The sequence below is a fragment of the Ursus maritimus genome, unplaced genomic scaffold, assembly GCF_017311325.1.
Source record: "Ursus maritimus isolate PB19 unplaced genomic scaffold, ASM1731132v1 scaffold_4, whole genome shotgun sequence".
NCBI lineage: Eukaryota > Metazoa > Chordata > Mammalia > Carnivora > Ursidae > Ursus > Ursus maritimus.
In genome coordinates, this window is record NW_024426552.1 from 75672224 (window position 1) to 75689125 (window position 16902).

At 40.9% G+C, this 16902-nt stretch overlaps 1 protein-coding gene across 16 annotated transcripts in view; it reads right to left on the bottom strand.

Annotated features, from left to right (window-relative positions):
- Positions 1-16902, bottom strand: part of LOC103676028 (LIM domain containing preferred translocation partner in lipoma) — a 644793-nt gene that overhangs the window by 316688 nt on the left and 311203 nt on the right. For 15 of the 16 annotated variants that reach the window (XM_040621465.1, XM_040621452.1, XM_040621460.1 and 12 more), the window contains one exon: positions 13318-13443. In XM_040621465.1, coding sequence (XP_040477399.1) covers positions 13318-13443 — 126 coding nt within the window. The remainder of the gene's footprint in view (positions 1-13317; positions 13444-16902) is intronic. The other variant, XM_040621467.1, reaches the window with a different exon arrangement.

Here is a 16902-nt window from a genome sequence, read left to right on the forward strand (position 1 = left end):
TTAGAAGAGGGATTATGGTGTAATGCACAGAAACAGATGTTGATGATTCATGCATATGTCAGATGAAAGGACAAGACTGGTTATTACTCTAGCTTTGGTTTTCGAGTCTATGCATTAGAAGCCATGGAAATAACTGAAAGAACTGGACAAAGGCTCAGGGACAGCAATATACTGCCTTTCAAATACACTTAAACTCTACGAGGTAGGTTCCAAATCATCTTGAACACCATGAATTTGGGTTCAAATTATCTTACAAAAAACATGAACTTGGTCTATCAGTTTGCAGAAACTTCCCTCAGGTTGTACATAATGACTTCCATCAACTTTAACCCAATCTTTTAAAAAAAAAAAATCTATAGTGAAATAATTGAAATAATAAAAAGACAGAGAGGAAAATCAATACAGCTTTTCCTTTATACAGGGCAAAAGCCATGCCAACTCAAAGCAAGAATCACCATAAGAAATCATCTAGAGTCCAATTTACAAATATTGAAACAGACCCAGAGAGAGGTAGTAACTATCCACTAGACATCCTGGCCAATCACGGAAATTCTGGACTTCTGATGACATCTTAAATAATTGTTTCCAGAGGTCTAACTAAGTTGTTTCACTTTGTTTTTAAGAGATGACATATTCTTTGTAAAGTTGAGGAAATATCCCTATTCTGCTTGACCCTCAGAGTGTCTCACCTCTAACCCTTCTCGGTGTCAACCAGAGTTCTATTGATATTCACAAACACCATCTTCCAAGGTCACTGGAGATTCTTGTCAGTAACAATTCTAATAAATCACACATCTGTACTAGCTATCATGGCAAACAGCACAAAGCCATTATTGAGGCTGCGTAGTTTGTCGTAGGAACAAAAATAGTCAATTTAAGGACCTGGAGTAGAATCAAGGTCTTTTGTATTTCTTTCCAAATTTTATATCAGGGAACAGAAAACTCCAAGCCCGGTAACCAAGAATGAGAGTACCATGAAATACTAGTATCATTCAAATCAATTTTTCCCATCTGTTGCCTGAATTCCTTTCCCAGAATTCTTGCCAAAATTCATTTGATAATGATGATGGTGGTGAGCACGAGAGTAATCATAATGTTACGTGAAAAATAGTGTATTCACATGTTAGACACACGCCCATTACTTCATGTGGTCCTCATGTCAACTCTGAGATATGTTATTAACACAGATTCATAACTGAGGCTTAGAGAGTTTAAAACAATGCACTTGGTAAATGCCAAAGGATCATTTCAAATGCCCCCCAATGAAGGCAAACTTGCCATCTTCTAAGGTGGCCTACTTTGAACTTCACCTGCCCTTACTATTAGAAAGGCATTGTCCTTATGTTGCATTGCTGATTGCTTTTCTCAGCTTCTAAATACCCATCCTTGCTCTGCTCTCTGGAGCCGCACAGAAGTCTCATCCTACTTGCAGAGACTCCTATCTGAGCAAAAATAGGAGGCACAAACAGCTTCCATGATATCCAGGCAACGTTCTACTACCTCATCTTCTGGAAACAATACCCTATAAGTGCTTCTTCCTTAGGACGAATAACTCCGCTATAATGGTCAGTCTGTGTTCTCCCAATAGATGGGGAGTTTACTTAAGGCAGGAGCCATGCACAATTTTATAATATGTGTATTCCAGGCACACTGTTCAACACAGAGCTTTTTAAAAAAATTATTTTCAATTGAGATATAATTCACATACCATAAAAATACCAGGTAATCAATATCATTGCCTAATTCCAGAATATTTTAATCATTCTCAAAAAAATAACTCCTGTACATATCAGTAGTTGCTCCCTATTCTCCCCTCCACCCAGCCACTGGTAACCCGTCTTTCTGTGTCTATAGATTTGCCTATTCATATAAAAGGAATCATAGAATATGAAGTCTTTCGTGTCTGGCTTCTTTCACACAGCATAATGCTTTCAAGGTCCATCCATGTTATAGCATGTATCAGTACCCCATTCCATTTTATGGCTAAATAATACTCAATTTCAATGATATGCTACCTTTTATTTATCCATTCATCAACTGGTGGATATTTAAGTTATTTCCACTTTGGGCTATTATGAATAATACTACCATACATTCATACACAGGTTTTTGTGTGAATATATGTTTAAATTATCTTGGATATAAAAGAAATAGAACGTCTTGGTCTTCTGATAACTCTATGTCTAATCTTTTGAGGAACTGCTAGACTTTTTCCAAAGTGGCTGCACTGTCTTACAATCAACCAGCAATATAGGGTAGCTCCAATTTCGCTATATCCTTGCCAAAATGTGTTACTGTCTTTTTTATTACAACCATCTTAGTGTGCATGGAGTGGTACCTCATTGTGCCTTCACTTGGTCATTTCCCAGATGAATAATGACAACAAGTGCCTTTTCCTATGTGTGCTGGCCTCTTCTGTATCTTTAGAGAAATATCAATGCAGATCCTCTGTCCATTTTTTAATTGGATTATCTGTCTTTTTCTTGAGTTGTAAGAATCTTAATATAGGCCCCATCAGAAGTATGATTTGTGAATGTATTATCCCAGTCCATGGGTTGTTTTTTCACCTTGATGGTGTTACTTGAGGCACACAAGTGTTTACTTTTTTTTTAAAAAGATTTATTTATTTATTTTAGAGAAAAGAGAGAGAGAGACAGCATAAGTGGGAGGGGCAGAGGGAGAGGGAGAGAGAATCTCAAGCAGACTCCACACTGAGCATGGAGAGGACACAGGGCTTGATCCCAGGACCCTGAGATCATGACCTGAGCTGAAAGCAAGAGTTGGGCACTTAACCGACTGCACCACCCATGTGCCGCAAAGTGTTTACTTTTGAAGAAGTACAATGTATCTGTTTTTTCTTCAATTGCTTTGTGCTTTTGGTGTTACTGACTAATTCAAGGTCATGAAAATTACTCCCATTTATTCTCTAAGAATTTTATAATTTTAGCTCTTATATTTATGTCTTTGATCCAGCGTAAGTTAATTTTTATATATGATCTGAGTTAGAAGTCCAACTTCAATCTTTTGCATGTGGATATCCACTTGTTCTAGCATCATATGTTGAAAAACTATTCTTTCCCCCATTGAATGTCTTGACACCAACGCTGAAAATCAGTTGGTCATAAATGTAAAGGTTTATTTCTAGACTCTCGAATCCATCCCATTGAACTACATGTATCCTTAGGCTAGTACCACACTGCTTGATTCCTATAGTTTTGTAATAGGTTTTGAAATTGGGAAGTGTGAGTCTTCTACTGCCCCCCCCCCAAGATTGTTGTGGCTATTCTTGATCCCTTCAATTTTCATATGAATTTTAAAATTTGCTTGTCAACTTCTACAAAGAAGAAAGCTGGAATTCTGATAGGGATTGCTTTGAGTCTGTACAACAATTTGGGGAGCATACCATCTTAATGATATTAAGTCTCCTAAGCAATGAACACAGGATGTCTCTCCTTTCACTCAGGCCCTCTTTAAGATTTCTCAACACCTCAACAGAAATTTTATGTTCAATTTAGTAGTCAATGAATAAAAGAAAAAAAAATGAATAAATGAGTGAACAAACCAATCAATAAATAATAGAGAGAAAATCCAAGCAGCTCTTGGAGAATCATATGCAATGGCCACCACGTTCTTGAATCTCTTTCCCTGCTCATAAAGCCACCCTCCATGAGTCCCAGTTTTCAAGGTACATCTTAGTCTTCTTCTCACATCTTCAGCAGCAAGTCCTATTGTTTCTTTCTCTTTTGCCTGTCTGATATGATGGATAGTGTTAGAGGAGTGCTGGTCTGAATGACCCATCTCCGTTCACACCCATCCTTCAGAAGGTACTTCAGAAAACTTGTTCTAACACAGCTGCAAGCAGACCACCCAATTCTCTCTCTTTTTACTCCCCTTGCTGTTTGTGAGGTCTGATCGCAAGTGACTGTAAAAATAGACTTGCCCATAAACAAAGTTAAACATCATAACTTTTAGCTATGCTAGGTTGGCTGATGAGAAAAGGAGCCCTAAAATTAATATTACATAGAATATTATGTCATCCAGGATGCTGTTTATAAAAACCGTTTCCTGACTTTGACTGCTTGGGTAAGGATCAATTTAACATAAGTTGGCCATTTGGGAAATAAAACATCACGCTGTGTAGGTTGGGTGGTGGAGACAGCCAAGAAGATTCCTTATTGCTAAGGAGCTTAGCACATCTCGAAACATCTAGGAAGCAGCACTTTCCAATATTTTCATATAAGTAGTAAAATATCAAGATGAAATTAGGAAGAGTTTAAAACACCTCACAAATGATTCAGGTAATGGTCTCATGCATATGACTACTAGTCCTTTAAGCTTTCTGAAACACCACATTTCTTAAAAGAGACAAATAAATATTCTATCTCTTTAGCCCACTTTAAATCTTATATTTTATTTATGCTAGCAAATATGTTACTTTAATGGAGCCATTGTTTACCGTCAATATAAACAAAGAATCCATTTAGAATTAAATGATCTCTTTTTAAAAAGTCTGAAGTTTACATATTTTTAAGGATGTTTATGGGCGCACATACGTACATACATACAGAGCTTATTTTCATTTAAAAAGCATAAGTTAGATTTAGGAAAGTCATTAGTTTTGAAATGGCTTGTAACTGGCATATATTTATGACATTTCAAATATTGGTCAGGAGGTATCAGAAACAATGTGGTAAAGGAAGGAAAAGATGAATCACAGAAACCCAAGCAAAAGAGTCATATGATAATTCTGCTTTTTTTTTTTCCTGAAGAAAGGAAATATCTATCAGTTCATCATTCAGGTAACTTTTGTCCCCTATCACTGAATTCAACGAATTTATCACATTGATCTTTGTATTAGGAAACACTGAGTATGAGAACGGTTTTCTCGCTTCAGCAATTCTAAAGAGGACACAGAAAATAACTTGATGTTTATTTTTTATACCAGCCCAATAATAAGAAAATGGTATTGTATTGAATTATAACCTAAGATAATATCATCTTCTCAACCAAGTGCACTGCCTTCAAGTGTCAAAAGGCAATCCAGGGGATAAAGCTAGAAATTCTAGCGGAATCAGTACCCATCAGTAAGCTGTCCTTAACAAATCTCATTTGCCTCAGTTGTACTTATTTTGAATTGATGCAAATACATGCCCACTATGTAAAAATCAGAAAGCAACAGTACCTTTGCTATGCACTAGCCGGATGTCAAATCTAGACTGGATTCTCTGGCAGACCTCAAGGGTGTGGATACTTACATCATTACTGGACTCGGTGACAACATTTACTCATGTAGGCAGTAAATATGAATTTGTCTGCCTCTTGTGTGCCAGGAAACAAAAGATAATCTTGTCTCAAGGACTTCCCAGTCTGGTACTTATCACAACCGTTTCTTTGCTGTTCAAGTTTAAGGCATCACACACTTTTATCTGGTCTCAGTAAGGTATACTCTGTGAGTGCCGTCGTAAGATGTCTTACTTTACATTTAAGCAGTGTGTGATTCAGTAGAGCAAAACACAATCCAATTCCCTTCTGTGGCCTTGAACTCTGATATGACAGCATAACTGAGGGGCACATGGAGGTGATGGCCCAGCGACCAAAACAGAGAGACAAATTCCAAAATTCGCAAGTGTCCCTGTCTGTACTTACTAATGAAATCTATACCGGCTGATTCAATAGAAGTATTTGCCCAGTTGGTATCTTTTATTTCAAATAAAACTCCAGGTTAGAATTTTATAAGGAAAGATGGATGCTCAAACCATGAAACACAACGCACTCTGGTTCTATGTTTGTAATTAATAGATTCCCTGAAAGGCAATGCATGACTTCCCTGGTAGTTTTTCCACAGTGTGAAAAGAACCTTAGCAGTTATAGTCCAAGGTGATATTTTGCATGGAGGACAGACCAGTTACTCGCCATGACAAATGGTGATATGTAGGAATGGTTATTAACCACCTCCAACCTTCTGTCTAGAGAGACCATCATTATCATCATTATACTTTAGTTTGAGTAGGAAGCATATAAAGGATACGGGTATCAAGATGGACAAAAACAATGACCATATCTTATCTGAAGTTTGCCTTTTTCTCTTAAAACTCAATATTCTTATGTACTTGCCATGGTAAGGTCTACTCATCTTAAGTAAAAAATATAGCTGGATTTGTAATTTGTTGTTTATTTTCTTTTTAAATTGAAAAAAAAAAAGGTGGTGGGGGGGGGAACATGGGGTTTCAGACCAAAGCTACTTGCAAAATAAGTACTTAAACAGTGGGAGAGGAGGAAAGAAACAGGGAAACCAGTCCTGACAAGAAAGCTCCTTAATTTTACAAATGCAGTGTGTGCTTCTGCACGGACACCGAGTTAATCATTCTCACTAAGATGCTATTAGAAAATGGGAGAAAATCAACAGCCAGCTCTGTGTGTCTCTTTTTAAACCAAGGCCTGGATTGAGAGATTCGGTGTCATATAAGACAATCACCTCTGAGCCAAGGACTCACCCAGGTATGGCAAAGAAATCGGTTAAAGGCTACCCCCCGGGACCAAGGCCAAGGTGCCAGAGACGACTCCCCCCCCCCCACCCGGCTCTAGCAGGCCTGGCTTCTCCATGGTACTCAGCAGCAGCAACCTGCTTGGCTCCCTCTCCCATCGCTGCTAGGAGCTAACCTACACCCTACACAGGGAGCACATTCTTACACTGGGGCAGGTGAAATGGACATTTGTCTGCCAAAGTTCTGTAGAGGTGCAATCCAAGGTATATTTTTGGCCTAAATTTCCACTCTGAAAATGTTCTATTTTCATGGCACCCAAAACAAAGATTAAAAGCTAACTTTATTATTATTTGTCACGTATGACACAAACAGAAGCATCACCTTCTAAAAAAAAAAATGGAGGAGGTATAAATGTTATTGAGATGCAATTATATACAATCTAAAAATTAATTGCCCGTCATCAAACTCTTGGCATGCAGGTCTGAGTCAGCTAACCACTCCTCCACCCCCATCGCGTTGTTATTTCACTGCTGAAGTTTTCTAGCAGGTACAGACTAATTCAAAATAAACCCGATCTTCTCAACGCGGACAGTGCAAATAATAAGATCTGTGTTTCTTCTCAAGTGGTATTTCCACACATTTTATTTTCTTGTACTCCAGTTCGTCTCATATATATATATATATAAGGTTTCTACAGTGTTTTCAACTTTTCCCATAGCTCTCAAAGAAAGCTATTAGTAAACAGACAGTGCAGACATAGCGACAACTCCAGTGTTTCTTTTCTCTAGCAAATCACAGCATGCTCCCAAGGTTTTCCCAGGAGAATATAGGAAAAGGAAGCCAACACTGTCCACACCTATTCCCTTTCTCAAACAGCATAAGACCCAGCTCGTATCTCAATTCTCCAGAGACCCAACAAAGAACCCACCAGGTCCCAGCGTGCAAGGAGAGCCCACATCCCAGCAGAGTGTCAGTGCGCCTCAGCTTTCAACCCCCAGTGGCCTGCATGTTTGGGTTGCACTGAATAATATGAAATATTAAAAATTTAATTACTAATTAATCTCCCCTGCAGCTGCTCATGGCTTTTGCAAGCTAGAACAGGGAACGCAAGAGAATTGCAGATCCGTGGCACCACCAGACTCCACCCTGATTACACTGTCTCCAAGCCCTCGGGCCACGTGAATTCCTAATAAACAGCCTTCCATACAACACGCACACACCTGAAATACTTTCTCAGTTGGCCTCACAGATTATTGCTCTGTGCAAAGAACTTAGTGTGGGAGCCCAGGGATTGCAATTAAAGTGTGTCCATGTGACCAAACAGCATGTATGTTCTGTTTCCAAATAGACTAAGAAGTTACAGTCATTTTTAAATGCCTTAAATTAGGAAGATAAATATGTCATTTACAGGGTAAACAGCATGCAGAAATGATGAGCTCCAAATCTTCAAAGACCCAAAGCTTTAAAGCAACACAAGCTAACAATCCCAAGGCAAAATGGGAAGAATCGTGTGAAAGGTTGGTCGCTTTGCGCGAACATCTTATTTCTTGTAGCTGTAGAACAATACTGCCTCTCTGCCAAAGGGAAGTCACTGTAGTTACCATGCCCATCTTAGAAACAAAGAAAAGGCAGCTCAGCCTGGTGATGGCATAGTTCTCACAAATGAAGCTCTTCCCAGAGAGGTGAGCACATGGAATGGAGAAAACAGTAATCTTCTTCCTGGCAAATTTGGACTCTAAACTCTCAAACTATGCCCAGACCCATCCTTATTGCCCAAAATCTCTCCAACATTTTCATACTAGCATAAATGAGGATAGGGAAACCGCATTCGATCAATTGAAAAGTGACTTGATTCAAAAGTTACTAAATCCCCAGGTACCATGAACTAGTAATATAAAATATCTGAAAGTTTTTCCAGGTCACCTAGGGACCAGCTCCAATGCTACCCAACTTCTCGTGGGAAGAAGAGGCAGTTTTGTACTAGGGATTAGAAGACCAGCGCTCTAGCTCTGCCTCTGCTAAGAGAAGGGGGGAAAATTCATGATTTATCCTTTGTCTTCTAAGAAACTGACAGAATTACAATTGAACCCTAGCATAGCTGCACTTCTACCCAGAAATGATACTCAGTGGGTAAGGTCAGGTTATCTACTAACTCACAGATGCTATATGGGCATAAATTTTCTGTTTACCTTTGAGGTATGTTCTTTATCTCCTCCTTTGTTATGTTTCCAAAACATATTTTTAAGGAAAGTACCACAAAAGAGAGACACTGTGGAATAAACTAATTGAGATGCTAAAAAGAACCACACTGTCCCTCGGTGGTTGTTATCATCCACAGAGAACCATTATAGCATGGTTCAGGCAAAAGAGAACCATTCATCTCGCCTCTAACTGAGCCTCATTGAACAATATTCTTTCCCTCTCTGGGGAAAAACTTTCCTTCTATAAAGTAAGTGTTGGGCTACATGACCTCAAGAGCTCACTTAAGCTCGGATACTCTATGATCATACTGGGTCTGTGATTCACTCCATAACCACCTCTGACCTTCTCACAGCTGCTCCTCTAAAACTCTTTCCTAATACACGCATTTTAAAATGATGAGAAATTTTAGTTTCAAACACTAAGGTAGTTTCGTTGCATAATTCTGTGCAATGTCACAAATGTGTATTTTTACATCATAAAATTCATTTAAAAAATTACCCCCAATCCCACTGTAGCCAGAAGCACTATTGCTATCTCCCTCCATCCCCCACGCCCGTACTGCCCATCCTCCTCTTACTATAAGTACTTGGGCATCAAGAGGGATACCTAGGTATTAAGTACAGGTGATTTCTTCATCTACCATTCCCCTTTGAATTCCACATATCCTGTATGTCACAAAGGACCTAACTCATTCCTCAAACAAGGCATTCACATTCAACATTCCTTGACTTCCTCATTCCTGTTTTTCTGGTACCTTGAATCCCATGTCCTTCCCATGACATAGGCAGCCAAGAAAACTCAAATGCTCCATGATGTCCCCCGACACTTCCCTAGAAAGGTATATAAGTATTATGCTGATATTCCTATTTTTGATTTTTCAACAATTTCAACATCTGGTGAGTCACATGATAATTTCAAGCAGCAGAGGAAAGTGCTTCTTTGGTGTCCTTTCTAATTATTTATGGGTTTATCTCTTCTCTAAGACCAGAAATTACTCTAAAGCAAGGAAATGTTGATGCTGATCTTTATGTTTCCAATGCCTAATCCACAGTGGGATCTCAATAAATGTTAGGTGAGTGAGCGAATATGTAGAATGAAGCCAAATTTCCCAAATTAAAAAATGGATAAATAAGCACACCGAACTAAAGCTGGGAAACCTGAGAGCACGAATGATTCCCTTGGAAAAAGAAAGAAAATGTCCCATAAGATATATTTTTAATAGCTCAGACACTTTTTGAAGTTATAGAGCTCCTTTGGACCTCTCACTCTGCAAATACTTCACACATATCATCATTGTCGCTTAGATCCATGAGTCAAAGCAGGCTAACAAAGGTGATTCAGAGGTGGGCTTGGGTAAGCATACAACACATGTTTAAATAATGAGAAATCAGAGACCTACTAGCTTACTTTAAGTATTCAGGTGACTCAACAGATTTTGTCATTTGCTTTGTATCAAAAATGGAAACATCAAAGTTGGGCATTAATAGTCTACATTTCTAGGACTTTCCAAGTACCTTTTAATTACAACACAACACAGTCTCCTGCAGATATCATCTTCTCTTGGCACATATTTTTTTTTAATATTTTAAACGTGTGATTATTGTTCTCACAGCATATAATTATGTTAACCAATAAATACTAACACGTCTAATTCAGTTCTACCAGAGTGAAGATAATTCAGAGGAATGAGATGTATCTCTCAATTAACCCTTCCTTTCCTAAATCAGAATAATAAAAAAAAAGTTAGAAAGGAGCCCTCTTTAATTTCTGAATGGAACAGGCATATTGAAAGTAGATTTTCTCCTAATCCTCAACTTCTTCTATTTAAGGGTTCCGATTATTAGTTTTTTTAACCTTCTAAATGTTTTTTTATGAGAAAGCCATACTTAAGGGATACTGTTACTCATATGACTGATTTCATAGTCTTGTCATTGGTTAAAAAAAAAATTAAAAATTAAAATAAAAACAAAAAAAATCCTGGCATCCTCAATCTTGTTCTGGAACTTAAAACCAAACACAAAAAAAAGTCAAGGTCCAGCTGTTATGCCCTGAGATACGTCACTTACCTGCCTCATCTTTGTTTCCCGCCGCAAACTAAGCACACCCTCTGTATCTCAGAGTTGAGGCATCTGTCTCTTACTCAAGTGAGAACATACATGAAAGTGCTTTACAATCAGTAAAGTACTGTCCAAATATCTGTGATTACGAGTTTGTGTGCACAGTACGATGGCTCAAACAGAAATGTAGATGCTGATTGACCCACTGAAATGCAGAGATTTATGGGAGGCATGCACAGACAGAGCCTTCCAGAATGAAAGCTATAGGGGCGCCTGGGTGGCACAGCGGTTAAGCGTCTGCCTTCGGCTCAGGGCGTGATCCCAGCGTTATGGGATCGAGCCCCACATCAGGCTCCTCTGCTATGAGCCTGCTTCTTCCTCTCCCACTCCCCCTGCTTGTGTTCCTTCTCTCTCTGGCTGTCTCTATCTCTGTTGAATAAATAAATAAAATCTTAAAAAAAAAAAAAAAGAATGAAAGCTATATTAAGCAAAAACCTCTAAGCAGAACCTCCCTAGTATATACTAGGGTACAAAAATTTAGGAGATTAAAAAAAAAAAAAAAAAAAACCACCTAAAGAAAAGCCCTATTTAAAAAGGGCGGGCCGGTGTGGGGGGTTGTAGAAGTATTTGAGCATAAGACAGGTGAGTCCAACTGTAAAGTCAGTGGTCTCGCCGTCCTGAGACACTGGGCTTGAGGTATGTGTTGGGGGGAATAAGAGAAAATGTTTAACATCAAACAATGGCCAGGAGCGATGAAGTAAGCAAGGCTCGTTGAAGAATAATTCTTCGACTTGGGCTCATCCTCTGGCATCTTTCCAGCGTTGGTCTTGTTTCTGTGTTTTTGTTTGTGTTTTTTTCTAGAATGAACTGTAATTTTCCCCTGCTTGAAAACCTTCAACTATTCCCCATTATCTTTATAAATGACAGGACAGAATGTTAATCTGGCCTTCCACCGTGTGCACAGGCTGTCGGTAGGGAACCTTGTGGTCCTCGAGCCACTCCAAGCCTTCAGGGGCGTCCTCTGCAGCCACCCAGCGGCTCGCAGTGCCCTGACCGCACCCTGGACCTTCCTGCTTTCCAGCTCAGGCTCTTCTCCCTTCTGGCCCCCAACATGCAGTGCCCCCCCCCTCCAGCTGAACAGGCAGGTTCTCTGACACACCTTCTCAGAGCCTGCCACGTTCACGTACTTCTACCGTATCTGCCAGAGTATGACTTCTGAAACCATGGGCTCTTGGAAGATGGCAGCGTGGTTCTTTTTCCTCCCTTTCAACGGCTCACTTTCCTTCTCCCAGCAGTTCCCCCAACAGACCAGAGCGCCTGCTCCATACCAGCCGCCCAGGGCACGCTGACAGCAGTGAAATGCACTTTCACCAGGGGCAGGCCCGGTGGAGCTCTGGCGTTTCACCTTGTGCCTCCACGCGGCTGACAGCCCCATTACGTGTGTAGAAGGGGTCATGGGAATATGTCTAACGAGGAAAGCACTGCCATCTTCTGTGTGGAAATGACTGACAGCAGAGAGGCAGGACTGGCTTTTAGCTCGTGAAAGAAACCACTGTGAACACAGGAGCTGCTGTTCAAGAACCAGCACGAGGCCCAGGGTGCCGAACGCACTAGCACGTAGTCCCCGGGTGCCGGACGCACTAGCACGTAGCCAAGCAAACATCACATGAGTTGAACAACAGTGATGACAGTGCCAGGCCCATGTCTGCACCTAGAGTTCTGCTGGCTGTCTTCTGAGGACCCGGAAGCCCTCGAATAGATCTGCTGTGGCCTCCTCGAGACCCGAGAGAGACACGATGACCGGCAGCAGGGGGAGATGAGCTTCTGCGATGCAGGTAATAAACTGAGGAGCAGAGAAGTGGCCAAGCTCCAAAGTAAGCACAGAAATGCACAGAAGAGCTAATGAGAGGGCTCCACTTGCCCTTACAATACAGATCCTAATTGCTATCACTAACTCTGGTGAGATGGAGGAGAAACACACATTTCCAAAGCGCCGATGCCACTATAAGCTGTTCACCAGCTCTGGAAAGAAAAGTAAAACAAGTCGTGCTCCTCAATGTAGAAATCCCACCCTGAGGCATCGGAGACGGTTAAGGAACTCCAAGGAAAATGGACAGGGACATGTCCCTCAGAGCATTACTTGCAACAACCACCCAAAATAGAAGCCACCTCCATCTCCAACATAAAGGGTCTCTGTACAGAAGACGCAGCCCTCACTTTAACTTGACCCTCGCCATGCTAAAGCATATTTGTGAAGACTCTGCCAACACATAACAAAACAGCCCTCAGAGGGAAAGCCAGAAGAAGTACAGGGCAATAAAGTAAGAGCAGGTTTGGTTTTCACACTTTTGTATGACATTCTTGTGTTCCTTTAAAAAAATACTCACAAATTCAATTGAAGTTTCTGTCAACTAGCATACGTTGATATTAAAAAAACAAAAATGACAATGTAGAACACGGACTCTGAGAAGATCAAAAAAGAATGGAAGGGCAACAAGATACGGCCTGTTCGCTCAGGTCGCTGTGGCCTCCCTGGGGTTGGCAGCGTGGACACGTTCACAGAGGGCTCTTACCTGTGGGGGCCGAGGCTTGTAGGGGGAGCTGCACTCAAGGTCGGCCAAGATGCTAGTCAGCGAGTCTATCTCGGCATCCAGGCTGGAACGTCTCTCCTCAAGGGTCTTGCCTCCAGGATTTCCCTGCTAGAAGCAACAGAGACATGTTACACAAAACACACACACACACACACACACACACACACACACAAACACAAAAAACCAAAAAACCAAAAAAGCAAAACCAAAACAAAAAACATTTCCAATATCTAGTGATATCAGTCTGTGTGCAAATCTCTCAAGTTACAGTGTGGCTTTGTCCAAGCTTTTCTGCACCTCATTTATTTCATCTTTTACAAAACCTGAAGTAGAATTATCCTGTTTTGACAAATAAGAAAACTGAAAGATATTAAGTGATTTGCCTAAAATCACATCCATTAGAGGCTTTTTTTTTTTGATGAGTCTACAAGTAAAAGGAAAGAAATGTCTCCACTCCTGGGCTGAAGGAACAGATCCAGCTGGGGAGACATTACAAGTTCTTTGTGTTCAGAAACCATCACATAGAATGGCAGCATTTGAGCTGGAGCAGGAAGGGGCACAGGCGGGAGTCTGATGGTCTAGGAAGAGGAATCAGCGGGTTAAGTGTGGGCGTCAGATGTGTCTGTGAGAGAGACAGTGCGTTCCAAGCAATGCCCCTTCAAAGTGCACTAGAATGGGTCTGCTCAGAGTTCTAGCCAAGGGGCTGCAGAGGAAGCATGTGGCAGTGGTCACTGGTTATGAAGCCGGAGATCTCTGGACTTCACATGTCAATACCACATGTTATCACATGCGCTGACCCCCACCTGCACTCCGAAGCACAGGGGGTGAGTAGAGGGCGAGACACTGTCACAAGGGCATTCCCAGGAATCATGAGCAGGCTTGGGGAAAACCAGCAAACAGTCTGCCTAGAGCTTAAGGCAAGGAAACAAAAACTGAGATGGTCTTCAGATTTGGAAGCAGGGTGAGTTAAAATCATCTTTTAAGGTGACAAAGTAATACTGATGTGGACAGTATTGAGAGTGTCTCTTATGACTCCATCAAGAAACCAAAGTGTTGGGGCTCCTGGGAGGCTGAGTTGGTTAAGCTTCTGCCTTCGGCTCAGGTCATGATCCTGGGGTCCTGGGATCAAGCCTTGCATCAGGCTCCCTGCTCAGCAGGGAGCCTGCCTATCTGTCTGTGTGCCCTTCCCCCTGCTTATGCTCTCTCTCATTCTCTCTCTGACAAATAAGTAAAATTATATATATATATCTATATCTATCTATCTATCTATCTATCTATCTATCTATCTATCTATATCTCCAAAGTGTCTATAGCAAGACCCAATCAAAATGAAATAATGGGAAATTGGTGTAATCTAATCAACTCTGTTAAACTTATCTAAGGCCATTAAATATCAGGATAGTGTGTGAAAGAGTTTAGAAAAAGCATTGGCCAAGAAACCAGAATATCCTCAGCTACAACAGAAAATAGGGTACCCTGCTAAGCTAACACTAAATCTTACACTCCTCTAAGTAATGTATCTTGTTAGTGTGTATGCTACATCGGATAACAGTAGCATAATAGTATTAATACCACTCATTCCTTTTCCTCTAGTAGCCTGCTCACCAACCCACCTTTCCTGACTCCTGGAACTTAAAATTTAAGTCTCTGCAGAAAACAGACCAAATAGGATCTGGTGTGTCTGTCAGTCTCTTGTGAATTTAGCTTACGTGAGTTTATCCCCCTGGACCTGATCTGTCCCAGGAACCCTGATAGCATCAACATCTATGAAGTCATGGGCCAGCCCCACAGAGCCAAGCACAGACGGTTGTCGGTCCCAGAGGCAGTGACGTCCTTCCTTGTGAGCCCTCTGTGAATAGGGGTAATGTTTATCCCATCACCTAAAGCAGCCTCCTTGTCATTTTCTGGGTCTGAGTGTATTTCTATGATCCTTGCACTCTGACCCCTCACCCCGTTTTGTGTATTTTTCTCATAATATCTGTCATCATCTAACAGTGCCTTTTCTATGTATTTGGCCGTCTATTGTCAGTCTGCCCAAGAGAACACACACTACATAAGGACAGGATTTTGTCCATATTGCTCCTCACTGTTTCCCCAGAATCTTATTCAGGTCCTCATCCATGGAAGTGTTCAAGAAATTCTTTGAGTAAATAAATGAAGGAGTAATGACAGACTCTGCCACAGGTCCAGTCAGCAACCTTCTTCATATCCGCATCTTTCAGGTGAATGCAGCTAGACGTATGGCAGGGGCATTGGACGCTCTAGTATATGGAATACAGAATAGGTTCGAGAAAGGGGATCAGAATCCCAGCGTGGTGTGCGCACACCTGTGTCTGTCTGTATATCCCATGCTGTATGGGATTTGTAGATTCATGCTGATTCCCATGCTGATTCAGATTTGTAGATTGCCCTTGAGAAAATTGAGAGATTTTCCTCTGCTCTCTTGCCATAGCCAAAAATGGAAAATAGTAATAATAGCAGGTGGGTTATATCTTCTCAGACTCTGAATTTCCAGTTTGACCAAGCCCTACAAGGCCCATGGGTCTCTGCCCTAGGAAGATATGTTTCAGAGTGCTAATCCCACTATCAGAGGTGATTTCATCCTTATCCCACTCAGAAGTACTAACTATGAAATATGGCAGTAGTATAAGAAATAAAATCCCTTTAAAACTTAACATTCATGTAAACATTCTGGGGAATGGGTCCTGGTACAACATGGAAAGACAGGACATTGGTGTTTGGGAAGGCAACTGAGAACTATGTGAATCTGATTCTCCTATGTGTATTTCCATAGCGTCACAGACAGCATACTATATCGGTAAGGGTGGGGGATTGGTTCAATTCTTCTCTGGGCCGTAGTTTCCTCGCCCTCACCTGCCCTACCTAAGCCAGAAGAATGTTACAAAATTCAGATAAGAAAATGGATGGGAAAATACTTTGTAAACTGTAAAGTGCTATAATTATGATCATTTTCTTAAATAGCATTAATTATAGTAACCAGTAACTATAAATTAATATGAATAATATAGCTATTGTTAATTATTCTTCTTCTTAAAGGGAGCATCATTCATTAAGTGTCCCCTTGGGGTATCAGTAAAGAGACAGAATTTAATCAGGTCTTCAACATCTGTACTTTAACTGTAGTAGAAAGTACATCAACTGCCCATGCTCTGAGTACTGGGATATCTAACCACAGACTCAAAAGTCATGGAGTCATCCTGAGCTATACAATGAAGCAAGTAATTATAGTGCTTAACGAGCCTGTACATGTAAGGCTTCAGTTGGCATCCAGCCTCCTTATCCTCTCTTCCCTCCAAGTTGGGACTACTCCTCATTTTTAGTTTCTCCTATTAGGTTGACGTAATTCAACAGGTCTCAGCCTAGTGCTGCGGGATTTTGCACTAAGACCCCCAGCCCCTCACTGCCCTGCCTGACCTTCTGATAAGAGCTCTGCTGCCATATTTCAATCCCCATTATAGATCAGAACAGGTCTCTTTCTCACTTGAGTGTCTCTATTTTATGCCTCGGTTTAACTCATGGAACTCCTGCCACTTCCTACAGCAGTGC